At 37.9% G+C, this 12,398-nt stretch overlaps 1 protein-coding gene across 1 annotated transcript; it reads left to right on the forward strand.

Moving 5' to 3' along the window:
- The first annotated feature begins 432 nt into the window (after positions 1-432).
- On the forward strand, positions 433-11,134 carry dusp22a (dual specificity phosphatase 22a). Its single transcript, XM_010773441.1, has 7 exons — positions 433-816; positions 1,780-1,813; positions 2,459-2,541; positions 3,019-3,068; positions 6,745-6,819; positions 7,031-7,202; positions 10,016-11,134. The coding sequence occupies exons 1-7, from the start codon at positions 796-798 to the stop codon at positions 10,199-10,201; spliced, it is 621 nt and encodes a 206-aa protein (XP_010771743.1). The 5' UTR covers positions 433-795; the 3' UTR covers positions 10,202-11,134.
- The last annotated feature ends 1,264 nt before the right edge of the window (positions 11,135-12,398 follow it).

Here is a 12,398-nt window from a genome sequence, read left to right on the forward strand (position 1 = left end):
TGGTAACATTAGTTAAGTGTGTATAAAATCAATCATAACGTGTTATTGTTATATCGATTAAGTGTAACCATGCAGGAAAACAAATGCATTTGTTTCTGAAACAAAACCTACGCCCTTGGGTGGTGAACTTTTACATGCATGCAAAGAACCGTAGGTTAGAAACACCCTCATTACCTGTTGACGCTGTACAATTGGGTTACAATTTTTAGTGGCTATTGTCGAATGCTTTCATCAAACTGTGGAATAGTTTGTCATGTTTATCATCATGCTCTCAAAACAAGAATATAGGTAGGTGTTTAGGAATTACACGTGGGATTCCGTGTTTGCCCATTTAAAGAATAAACTACGTCACCTCCATAATTTTCCCCAGTCGGTGTTACAAAATTGCTACGTCATAGGATGTATGTCTTCCTCATGATCTGCACTTCTAAATCCCACACTGTTGAAGGTGAAACAGGCTGTGATGTCACTTACCGGATGAACCCGCAGCTGCAGTTGTTTCACGTCAAAAACAATCCGGAAGACGGTACAGAATGACGGAACTATTGTTGGATCTAAAATGAGGTTAAGGCTGTAATACAAATACAAGGCTACTGTGTTAAACACGTTAGTGCCATTTAATAATGTTGTGGAATAAAAGACAAACGTAGCGGCGGAAGCGAAGGATGTGCACTGTGTTATGAGTTGAAGTCACTCAGTCCAGCTTCGCGATTTGGATTCAAAGTCCTTGTTAACATATCGTAGCAGATCTATATATTAAAGTGTTAGCTCATCGAAGACCGATTCGGAGTCAACATGGGAAATGGAATGAATAAGGTAGGCTTTGGCTATTTATAATGCATGTTGTAGTAGTCATGGGCTTCTTAATGGTAAACTCAGCACAGCTGAGGAAAATGCGTGCCTACCTTTTCTGTAATTGGTCAAACTATTTAATAAGTAACGTGACATTAGATAGAATGCATTTAGGATATTGGGTGCAGATAGATCGGTTTTTAAATGTTTCAATAATGTGTAAACAGCATAAACCAAGACTTCCTCTTAGCTAAGATCTGATTTTTTTTTCTAGATTTGTAATGCAATCATAAGATGCAGAGGCAAATGATTGTACTGAACACTCAGATTGTTGCTACATTCGTTTCTGGCTCCTCCTTCCAACCATCTGAAGTGCCCCAATGCAAGGCACTTATTAATCCATGCAGAGATGCTGCAACTGGGCCTGACCTCTGTCCCTCTGACCATTCATATTGTACTTATTTCAAATCAATAGATTCTTGCAACATTGTTCTTCTTGATTTCAGGTTGGCTTATGATTTACCCTTTTTGATACGTTGACATAACAAATTACTTGTCAAATGATGATGAGAAGTCATGAAACATGTAATTGATGTCTTGTGTTTTTGATATTCAATAGAACGTGATAACTTTGTATCAATATCATATGTATTTCCATTTTTAATTGGCACCAAACTGTGCAGGGTGAGTAAGTCACACATTTTAGGATATCCAGCCCTTTATTATCTTTAGACCCCTGGTGCTCCATGGTACTGCTACGTGGTACAGCAACACTCAGTGGCGGCTTGCCACTCATCACTTCGTCCAGATAATCATGCATCGTTGCTTCAGGCCTTGTATGGCTGTTCTTCCTGCTGCTTGGTCTTTAAGCCTTAAGCCTTAAATCCAATCTGGCTCAACCCTGGGAAAGTTGAGTGAAGATTTTGAAGCTGGACTGTAAAAAATATCTAACCTGAATGCAACATGTCTCTGACTTTTGCTTCACAGGTTGTTGATGGACTCTACCTCGGGAATATAAGAGGTAAGACAAACATCAGGTAACTTTATTTGATGTTTGTAAATCTGATACATACACAGTGGGGTCGGAGGCTACTGTAGAGTATCGCAACACTTTTTTTACCAAACATATATCTTTGCGCAGTATTCCTTAAAACAATATGGATCAAGATTTTTTAATTTGTAAATTTTTACTGGATAGTTTCAAATGTAAGTGCTCTGCTTACATACAGTTTAACACAAAGTTGTAACTAGCAAAATTAGATTTTTTTTGTCAGGAAGTTCTCTTGACAAACATAGATTTCAGATTAATTCAAATGTCTTGATGACAAAAAAAAAGTTGTTCCTTCACATAAAATAAGAATCATCAGTTATTAATAAGCATGTCCCTGGCCTGGAACAACCCCTTCCCAGCTAATGTGCCATTCACAGCTTGCTAACTTTAGCTGTTGTGATGGTGGCTTCCCATGATGGCATAAGCATAAAGACTAAAATTAGCTCAACTGACAGGAACAAGTGACCACAGGCCTCACTGTACCGAACGTTTTTAAGCAGTAAACGGCCGACAGAGCTGCCTTTGCAACAGCTTACATTATGACATTGTTGTTATGTTTGGTTTGAAATTCAATGACATTATAGTGAAATATTTTCCTCAATCTTTTTGTCCCAGATGCTGAAAACAGAGAAAGTCTGGCTAATAATGGAATCACCCACATCCTCTCTGTATACAACAATGCTAAACCCGTGTTTGAGGTTAGTGGAAAATCCATGTTGGATGGTTCAAACTATTTGTACGGTATGACTTTGCATGTAATAGTGTGATGTGTCCTGTCAACCAGCTGGGGGTGGTGATGAGTTATAGATGGAGCAAGAGAGTTATGTCCCTGAGAGTTCAAATGTGGGGTGCTGTGTGCATGTATAAACAAAAGGTATTCATCTTAGAAACTATATATAGAGTTGATATGAAGCTATTTTAATCTTGTGGAATTAGAAATGACTGAAAGTGTAGATTCTTAATTAAGGGAAGGTAAAGTCCACATTATTCAAAGTAATGCGCTGAGACTGATACTACACATGTAATCTAAGTAAAAAATGTTTTGGGCTCCAGACATAGAGCACACATTCTTGGGCTTACATGAGACAGAAAATGCAGGAGATCACCTGAAGGACCTACCTGTGAACGTACTGGTGCATTTTTACATGTAACAGTTTTTCATGTATTTTTAACAGGACAAGACTTACCTTTGTATTCAAGCTGCTGATGCTTCCAACCAGAACCTGTGAGTAAAAATGTGTGTATGCAAACACACACACACACACACACACACACGCACACGCACACACATACCCCATATTTTAAAAGTCGTTAACTTTGTGAACCTTTGATGAGTCATGAAGTATTATTTCAACACATTACCCTCCAGATTTCGGTCCCTGGGTGTGACAGCCTAATGCAAACCGTTTTAATATTATATGAAATCTTTTGACAGTTTGGAAAACAAATGTAATTACATGATTCCTGTTCATAGTTTAGGCAAGGCAAGTTTATTTATATAGCACTTTTCAACACAAGGCAATTCAAAGTGCTTTACAAAAAATGAAAGACATTAAGTTAATGGCATTTAAAATCAGTCATTAAAAATAAAAGTTTAAAGACATTTACTATTGGAAATTGCCTAGTTTAGTTTGTTGTTTGGCACAATTTAGAAATGCACAATACACAAACATAACAGAAAACAAATAATATACAGTGCAGGAAGAGGCACAAATCCACTGGGCCTATTCAAAGCCTCCACCTGAATAATATTAAAATACACAATTTCATAGGGAACTGTGAACACAACATTTATATATTAAAAATAATATTAATTCAATAGTGATGGAAAACTATGGGAACAATAAATAAACAACAACAATTAAATCACGATTACATTACAAGAAGGGAAGGAAATGTGATTGTGGAAAGTGAATTAAGCGCACATTTAGACAACACAGTAGAGGGAAAAGTGACCAGTATCTCTTAGTTGATACAAATCCTATATTCATCTTGTGACTTTTAGCTACTTTAAATAAAAGAAACCCTTCACAATGACGTTCCTTATGTACGGTTTCTAAAGAAACATGAGCGCTAAAATATTTTTATTTTTGGTGTTTCTACGTCTGTTTGTTTCTGTGAGATAGAGATATATAAAAGGAGAGCAGAGACAGGGAACTGTGCGTCCAATGGGCCGGAGGCAGACTTGGTGTTGAAAGAGCATGCGCTGTCCCTCCACCCCTGCAGCAGTGGCTAACACAATGCATTAGTCATTGCATTTCTGTTGATTTTGTTACATTATTTTGACTTCATGCTTGAGATGGGCTGAAGGCACAAAGGCGTCAATAAGAGGTTAGACATTGGGCGTCAATGAAAAAGAGAAGTCTAATTTTGTGTTGCTTGCGACCCCAGTCAGTACTGGAGCTGGTGAGGGGTTGCTGTATGTTGTAATCATAGAATGGGTTGCACACATTTCCAATGGATAAAAATATTCCTGAGAAACTCTTTTTGTGTTGCACAAGGGGCAAGGTTGATGCAGGCTGAATTATTAACTTGCAAACCACATAGTAGACAGAGGTGGGACATATTGCTTAGTTTAATGCAATCTGAAATTGGTCCTTGGTGTCAAAGGCTTTTAATATCCTGTATTAATAATCCTCAATTAAAAATTCTCAATTCTAATTTCCTGATTCAATTGCCAATCCATTTTTTTTTTTTTTTTTATCGGATTAGCAGATTTAACCCTGTTGGTCTGAGTTGGACAGTCATTGCGTTGTCCGGGTTTGAAGAGGAACTTGCTTTACTTTGTGAGAAAGAAAACAGCGCTGGGTAAAATGCAACTTAATGAGAATTGAGGTTTGGTTGGATGTTGCTGATTGGGCTGGGTTGGAGGTGTCTGACCTCCAGTGTCGCAATCAAGTGTCCTTCCCTCAGGCAACAGAGGAAGGAAACCTTAGTGACATCTGGCTGTTGGCCTCGACCACCCAAGGCTTTAATAAACCCCCTCTGTCACAATCACTGGTCTGACTGGTGGGGGGGGGAGAGGCCAACTGACGCACCGCCATGCTCACCACCAGCAAGGGAGCCTCTGTGGCCTGTCGCAGTTTGAAGCTGTCTGCAAAAACTTTAACTTCCTATAAGCTGTTGTGCCTGTACTTTTGAACAGATTTCACGATTTCGATTCATATGTATATTCATGCATTACAGTTATTGTATCAATTGGCTGCATCACTTACCACAAGAAAGAAAAAAATGAAGAAGATAAATAAAATGACAGCCCTCCAAAGACCCTTTTCAGAACAAGGAACATCTTACAAAATGTAATTTCAACCAAAGTCACAAACTTCGTCAGGGCCTCAGGAACATATATCTCTTTGATTTGCAAACATTCACTGGATGACGCGTGGCCTAATAAAGGTTAAATGTCAGTAACTGCTAATTGCAACATAAAAGCCAACTTGGTGACCATTCCTGTCGATGTTATCGAGGTTAATGTTGAATTGAAACCCGGTGTGGGGATATAATAGCCCTCTGAATTAATACAAGTATTTAATTGAAAAGGCCTTTGATGTTGATTTATATAGTTGCTAACATGCACATGTACCCGTTTGTGGACGGCCAGGGATTCCCCTTCTTTGTGAACATCTCATGACCAAAAGCTATGGTTTTAATGAACAGGTGTGAACTCATTTGCATCAAGTATTTCCAAAAAGGAAATGTGCATTTGTGCGAGGAGTCGGCGTCTCCACTATGGTTTTGCTTTTTTCTTCATTTGTTTTGCAATTATTTCCTATGCATATTGTGTTGTAATAATATCCAATTTCCCCGTAGCAAAGAATTGCACAAACAATGTTTGCATTTCATATATACAGCAGCTCAACAATTATGTCTGTATTTTTCTGAAGATTGAACTCGTTAAAACCTCAAATCTTTGTCACAAGTTAATTTTCTGCATATTAAACAAGACGGCCGGAAACCACTGTGCTAGGAAGACAGAACTAAATGCTGAGCAGACATGATTTTAAGAGGAGTTTGGATCTCGGAAAGGAGGAAAAAAGTAGTCAATCTATTTTAACCCCAGTCTGTTATTCTGTCTGCTATTGAGTAACCAGCATCTGCTCCTCAGGAGGCGCTGCTATCAGCCATGCACTTCTTGAAATGTAAAAGACCATCAGTGTTTACTGACAGTGAACAAGTGGGATATCTGAGAAGCAGTTGCACCACATTGGGGTGCTTCGTGTCCATTTGTATTTCAACATAGACTCATATCTTGTTTGAAAAGCACCCAATCACGAGTGTTCTACCATATAACAGGACTTAAATTGCTATTTCATTGACTCACTTGATCATTCGTAGGGACAGAATGAATAAAGCTGGGACCTGATGTAAATTTGCAGATGGACAAAAACAGGGCCAGTTACTTCCCTTGTTTGTCCCTACTGTCTGTGCTCTGGTCTACCACAGACTCTCAGTTTGAGCAGACCTAACCTCTGTCTCACATGACAAGCTGGAGTCCTTGAAATAAAAATCACCACTCCCTGTCATTTCATACGTGAAAATTAAGCTTAAAACAGCCCCATTCTGGGACTCCTCACTATGTTTGAGATTTACCTGCAGTTTCTGTCAAAATCAGAACAGTATCATATCATCACAGTTTTCAGCAACATACTGCATGTCAGGGCCTCAACGCAGGAGTTTCAGTTCAAGGTGTCCTTTCTCATATCCTATACTGTGTAATCTATTTTTAGCTTTACAACCCTGCTCTACCTTAGCAAAACCAAGCCAGTTCCCTGATTTAATGAGCAATAGTACTAAAGTTGTTTTTCATTCAAAATGTCAGTTTCTCTTTTGTGTACTGCTAACGACAAACAGAATTGTTGCTATTTATGAGTTTTATAGTTTGTTTGCTTTTTATTTTCCAGATCACAGCATTTTAAAGAGTGCATCAGCTTCATCCATGAATGTCGCCTGAGTGGTGGATCTTGTCTCGTTCACTGGTAGGTTTTTATTTTTAAAGTTGTAAAGACTTCAAGACACATCATGTCCACTAGTGATGCTGGCTTGTAGTATTTCTCAAAGGACATAACCAAAAACAATCCAAAGTAAAACAATTTAGTAGCTGTTCTGTTTTGAACCTTTGACCAGTGGCAATATGGTTAGAAAAGCAGTTGCTTAGTGACTGTGACTGAGCCGTGTGCTCTGCTGCAGCCTCGCAGGTGTGTCCCGCAGCACGACCATGGTGGTGGCCTACCTGATGACTGTCACCCCCTTCAGCTGGGAGGAGTGTCTGTCTGCAGTGAAGGCGGTTCGATCCTTTGTCGGCCCAAACTGTGGCTTCCAGGAACAGCTGCAGCAGTACCAGACAACACAAGTCTCAGAGGTACACACACTGACATGATGAAGACACGTACAAAACACAAAGACACCCAGACCCTTTTACAGTTGGCATTGATGAAGCCAGAGTATGTTTACAAATTAATATAGTTTTCCATTTTCAAAGATCATTGTGTTACGTGCTGTTGTTAGAAACTCAAAATAACTTAGATATAGATTGGAAACCCATACATCCTTTGCACTCAAATGAATGCTGATGTTAACATATCAAGTGTTTACTGTTGTTCTCTTGTCATTGAACATGATGTTGTGTTGATATATGTATTGTTTTATTTTATTTTTGTATATTCATGAGATTCTCAGCTACAGCCAGAGATTTAACAGCAGCACAGAGCATCAAATAAACAAATAATATAATATTCTCGTTTAAAGTGGCTCAAAAGTCGCCCCCATTTTTGTTAATCTCTTTTTGTCAAGAGGTTCTGGAGGACTTCTTGCACTTTATAGTAGAACAGAGATTTGTGAATCTTACTTTCAACAAGGTTCATATAAATAATTGAATGGTGTTTCTAAAAAAAAACTCATTTATTCTTAATATTAACATCAGAACGTGGAGCAAGCTGTTCTAATCCTCCTCGGTGTAAAGGGGTTTTGACCTTTACTGCAAACTGTGACTTCTCACCTGTATTATATTTTGTGTTTTGTCCATTTTTTAAAGCACACAATTTAAAGGGGATGTTTACAGTGGACTTATTCTTTGTGATGGGTGCGGCATTTAGTCCCATTTCTACTTTCACTGTGAGGATAAAAGCTACTTATAGTACATAATTCAAACTTTCTGGTTTGGAGCATTTCATCTTGAGCCATTTTGTCTGTAGACTCATACCATTGGCAGTATGTGTTAAATATTAACACACTGTAGGTAGGTGTTCACAGCCTTTAACATTTTGCAGCATTTTAGTTGCTTGGAGGCACGTTGTTTGTAATTCCATTACAGTGGCACGGACCATTGGCTAGAGAAGGGGAACTGCAGGGGGTTTGCTTGGATTGCATTAGCTTAGTACTGCTCATCACGTGTCTAGTGTTACTGTCAGCATCTTGCAACACAACATGACTGAAAAAAAGATCATTGTTTGTAGATCTTGCACTGATTTCGAGGATTTAAGAGGAAATGGGATTTTTGTATTTGTGTTTTTCCCACATATGCCTCACATAAAAATGAAGGAATCCTTAAGAATGTAGTTATCAGATGTAAAAACATTCACTGCCAATCCTGTATCCTGCAAATGTAATACAAATAAAAAAAGTTTGATATTGTAGTCCATCCTATGCTGAAAAGTCCTGAATGGAGTATACAAATGCCAATTAAATAATTAAAGATGACTTTAAGGCCAGAGTTACCCATTTCTAGACCTAAAGGAAGGATAAATACCATCTTCAAATAGCTGTGTGCCCTGTGAGACTTCCCAGTTAACTACCCATCTCAAATCCACCTTTTGTCTAATTTTGAGGTTATGTCTCGAGCTCTAACAGAACAAATTCCACCTTTTGGGCGCGCTACCTGATTGTATCAAGGATTCAGATGTTGAAGACTTGAAAAAGACTTTGCAGTTGATAACAAACTCATTTTCATTTTCAAGATGACACAATTGAAGTTAGCGTTATATTGTGGCTGATATCAGTGTGCTTACTGATGCTAATCTTAATACTGTGCCTTTAATGATTCATTTGTCAGTGCTATACTGGTTGAGGTTTTTGAGTTGAAGAGAATACTACATTTATGGAGATGATTGTTTTACCCTCAGTGACTTTCACTTCATTGTATTTTTTAAATATTATGGTATTGCACAAATACAAATAATTTCCTAAACATTATTTGTTAAATTTCAATTCCTATTTTATTTTTTAACCATTTGCTTTCAACCAGCATTGAAACTCTTTACTGTAAAAGAAGACTGCATCAATTAATACAAACTAAGTCTGACTTCTAGTGAAAATACATCTCAAATCGTCTTTAACTGTACAAAATAATTATACTGCTCAAGCATCTTTAAAAAAAAATCCTCTCTAACTAAACCATCGGAAGTCGGAAGTGATCTTTGAACTTCTGATCAGACCAAGCGACCAATACACTTTTTGAACCCTTAAAACAAACTGAAAAGGCAAATGGCACTCAGTTTCATGAAGGGAGTTTAATGAAATAGTTTTTGCTCTACGGTTGAAGTCATCTAATATGTTTCTGGCAAGATTAAGACATGCCAACATGAAAATATAGTATATTGTGAGTAGTTCCGTATTTCAAATAAACGTTTTTTTTGCGTTTCGTTCACTGTATTAAGGGTTTTTGGACAGAGTTCATGCTCACAAAACTGGCAAGGTTCTAAGTATAAACGATATGCAACGGTGTTGCCTAATGTAATGTTACATGAATAACCAAAACTAGAGAAATACAGTTACTTTGATCTTGGTGTCTTTTTTTTAAGAAAACTGATGTAGAAATGAAAATCTGATCAGGTTAATTCAGTGCTTATGAAAGAAAATATATGAGACTTCAATGCAAAAATATGCCAGACATGAAGCAAAGAATATATACAATTTCAGATTGGACTCGCTGTTTGAAGACACTGTATGTCTGAATGAGGTACCACTCGTCAAAGATCTCCTTGGATGTTTGTGTTGTTTGTGTAGATTAAGGTGAGGAAGTAAGCTGAGGAGACAGAGTACATTTCTTGTGCCTGTCGAAGCCACTACAAATATGCATAAACTGTATTGTCAGCTCGGTATTTGTAAGATGTCATTTGATCTTAACACATGGACATTTACTCAGTTACTTCTTTGTCTTTGTCCTCTTGTCCCCAGTACCGATCGTGGTTGCACTCTAGTTTCGATCCCTGTCCTTTTAATGACCAGGATCAGGTGGGGGCCCTGCTGAGTCAGTACACGGAGCAACAGGAGAGCCAGCGCAGAAGAGCAGACATCCGCAGGTTAAATCAAGGTGTCTCTGCTCTACCGTCCAACCCTGAGGATCCACAAGGCAGCAGCTGAGAAACGGGCATCCAATCATGCTGAAGCCAGCTAATGCTGCCTGTAACTGGCAGTAGTTATTATTCTGTACTCAATTCCAAATCAACCATCTCCTCAACTCTGAAAACATAGGGTACAAATAAATAATACCCCTTAAAGCAAGACTTTCATATTTTATTTGCATCTGTTTCATATTTTTTTTATAAATGGAGGTTGATTTAGAATTGGGCTACAGAATCTAATCCACTACCAGAACCTCCCTTGCTCCCTTAACTGAGTACAGCCAAAACCAGAGTATTGATGCCTTACTCTTAACACTTCAGCACCTTAGCCATGATGAATGAAGTACACAGCTGCAATGTTCAGCTCAGAAGCCTTAAAGGAGTGTCTGATTATTGCATTCTTAAAGGAACATTTTGTCTTCAATAATGCGGATGTCTAGAAAATCCACAAATCTACAAACAATTTGTGAATTTGTTTGTGCACAATATTTTGAGCAGTTATTAAGATTAATACCACTTTGCAGTTACGGCTTACTCTTTGATCAACACTGAAGTTAGGGATGTTGCTTGGTGGGTTCGAATGCCTGTCAAATATGTGAACACCATTTACATTGCTTATACTAGTAAAATACAGTCACAATGTCTTTAGAAAATACACTTGCCACTTAAAAATGTTGTGACAACAATAAATATATTCCTGTAGCACATCACTGCCCGTGTAGAAAACAGCATTTGTTTCCACACAGTTGAATACTCTGCAACTCATTCCGACTGTAAGACTTTTTGAATAAAAGGTCAAGCTACCAACTGAACCAATGTCTGCAACAGAATCCAGCAGCAACACTGGAAACTAATGATACAAATGCTGGGTAGCAAGGGAGGAAAAGCTTTGAGTTGGCTCTGTCATTACCCAGCCAACAAACCTGTTGCTGAGTTTTGTCTTATCAGAGAGGACAAAAGAGAACAAGTAAAACAGCCAAACCCTCTGTGGTTTGTCAACCATCTACTCATGTAAGATAAGCCACTGGCGGCATCTGTTGATCCATACTGTGCTTAAGATAATGGCCCAGAACTAGGAGTAACATGTGAAGCAAGGTAAACGATTGGTAAAATGTTCCTTTAATACATAGCAGGTTGATTTGGAAGCTACATAACTACATCTCTGCAGTCCAAATTATAACATCTTCCTGATTTGACTGAAGCTCTGATATATCTTTTCATTGTGATAAAGCTGATTTATACGTCACTTGTGTTACAGATTCATGGTTACAGTTAATTGTTTTAATTGTGTATTTATGAAGTTGTTTATGTTTTATAATAAAAAGCAGTGACTTGACAAAAACGATGGAAATACAAATAAATCTATAATATCAACACTATGACGTGTCATGTGATTTAAAGAAATCCTGGGCAGATCATTAAGATGTTAGTATTGTTAGCTCACCTTTACATTAGCTGCTTGTATCATGAAGCTGCTTGACTACCACACCATCAAACCAATAAAAGCTTTTGTGTTATTTCGGTTTGCGTTTAAGATTTGGCCGGTTTCTGGGATTTACTCAGCAGATCATCTGCTAAAGCTTTCTTCAGCACAAGACACTGAATGTGCAGCTTCATGAACATAAACATTGTTTTTACTCACTTGAAATTGTCATAAAAATAATACAGGCTTACACACTTTTTTGTTAATTGTTAAAAGTTCATGGTATCAAACATGAGATATGAAAACAAAATACAATTATGTTGGCATAACCATCAATAAGATATGTACTTTAAAATGTAATTACATTACAAAGATCAAACTATGCATGAACTTTAAACAGTATTTAATGAAGACATTGATTTCATTTATTACACATTTCAGGATTACTTGCGAATGTAATTTAAAGGTGTATATGGCTTTATATGGCTCAGTCAAACTATATTCATAATATTTACTAAAAGCCTACCAAAATCAATATCACAATATATATGTGTTCACACTTCAACATGTACTACTTATCTTTCTATCATAAGCTTGGTGTGCTTAGCTCGACAGCGGCTCTTCTTCCTCCGCAGGCTGAGGAGGTTCAACATGGAACCTTCTACAGGTGCACCATAGAGAGTATCCTGACTCGCTGCATCACGGCCTGGTACGGCAGCTGCACCGCCCTCAATCGTAAGGCTTTACAGAGGGAGGTGAAAACCGCAGAGAACATCACCATCACCATCCATGG

Source organism: Notothenia coriiceps, unplaced genomic scaffold (genome assembly GCF_000735185.1).
Source record: "Notothenia coriiceps isolate Sejong01 unplaced genomic scaffold, NC01 NC01_scaffold00000339, whole genome shotgun sequence".
NCBI classification, from domain to species: Eukaryota; Metazoa; Chordata; class Actinopteri; order Perciformes; family Nototheniidae; genus Notothenia; species Notothenia coriiceps.

Excerpts from the sequence above, each read along its gene's own strand:
- dusp22a (XM_010773441.1), top strand. The coding sequence starts at position 796 with ATGGGAAATGGAATGAATAAG. Across the intron at positions 6,820-7,030 it reads GGATCTTGTCTCGTTCACTG|CCTCGCAGGTGTGTCCCGCA; the intron begins GTAGGTTTTTAT and ends GCTCTGCTGCAG. Across the intron at positions 7,203-10,015 it reads AGACAACACAAGTCTCAGAG|TACCGATCGTGGTTGCACTC; the intron begins GTACACACACTG and ends TCTTGTCCCCAG.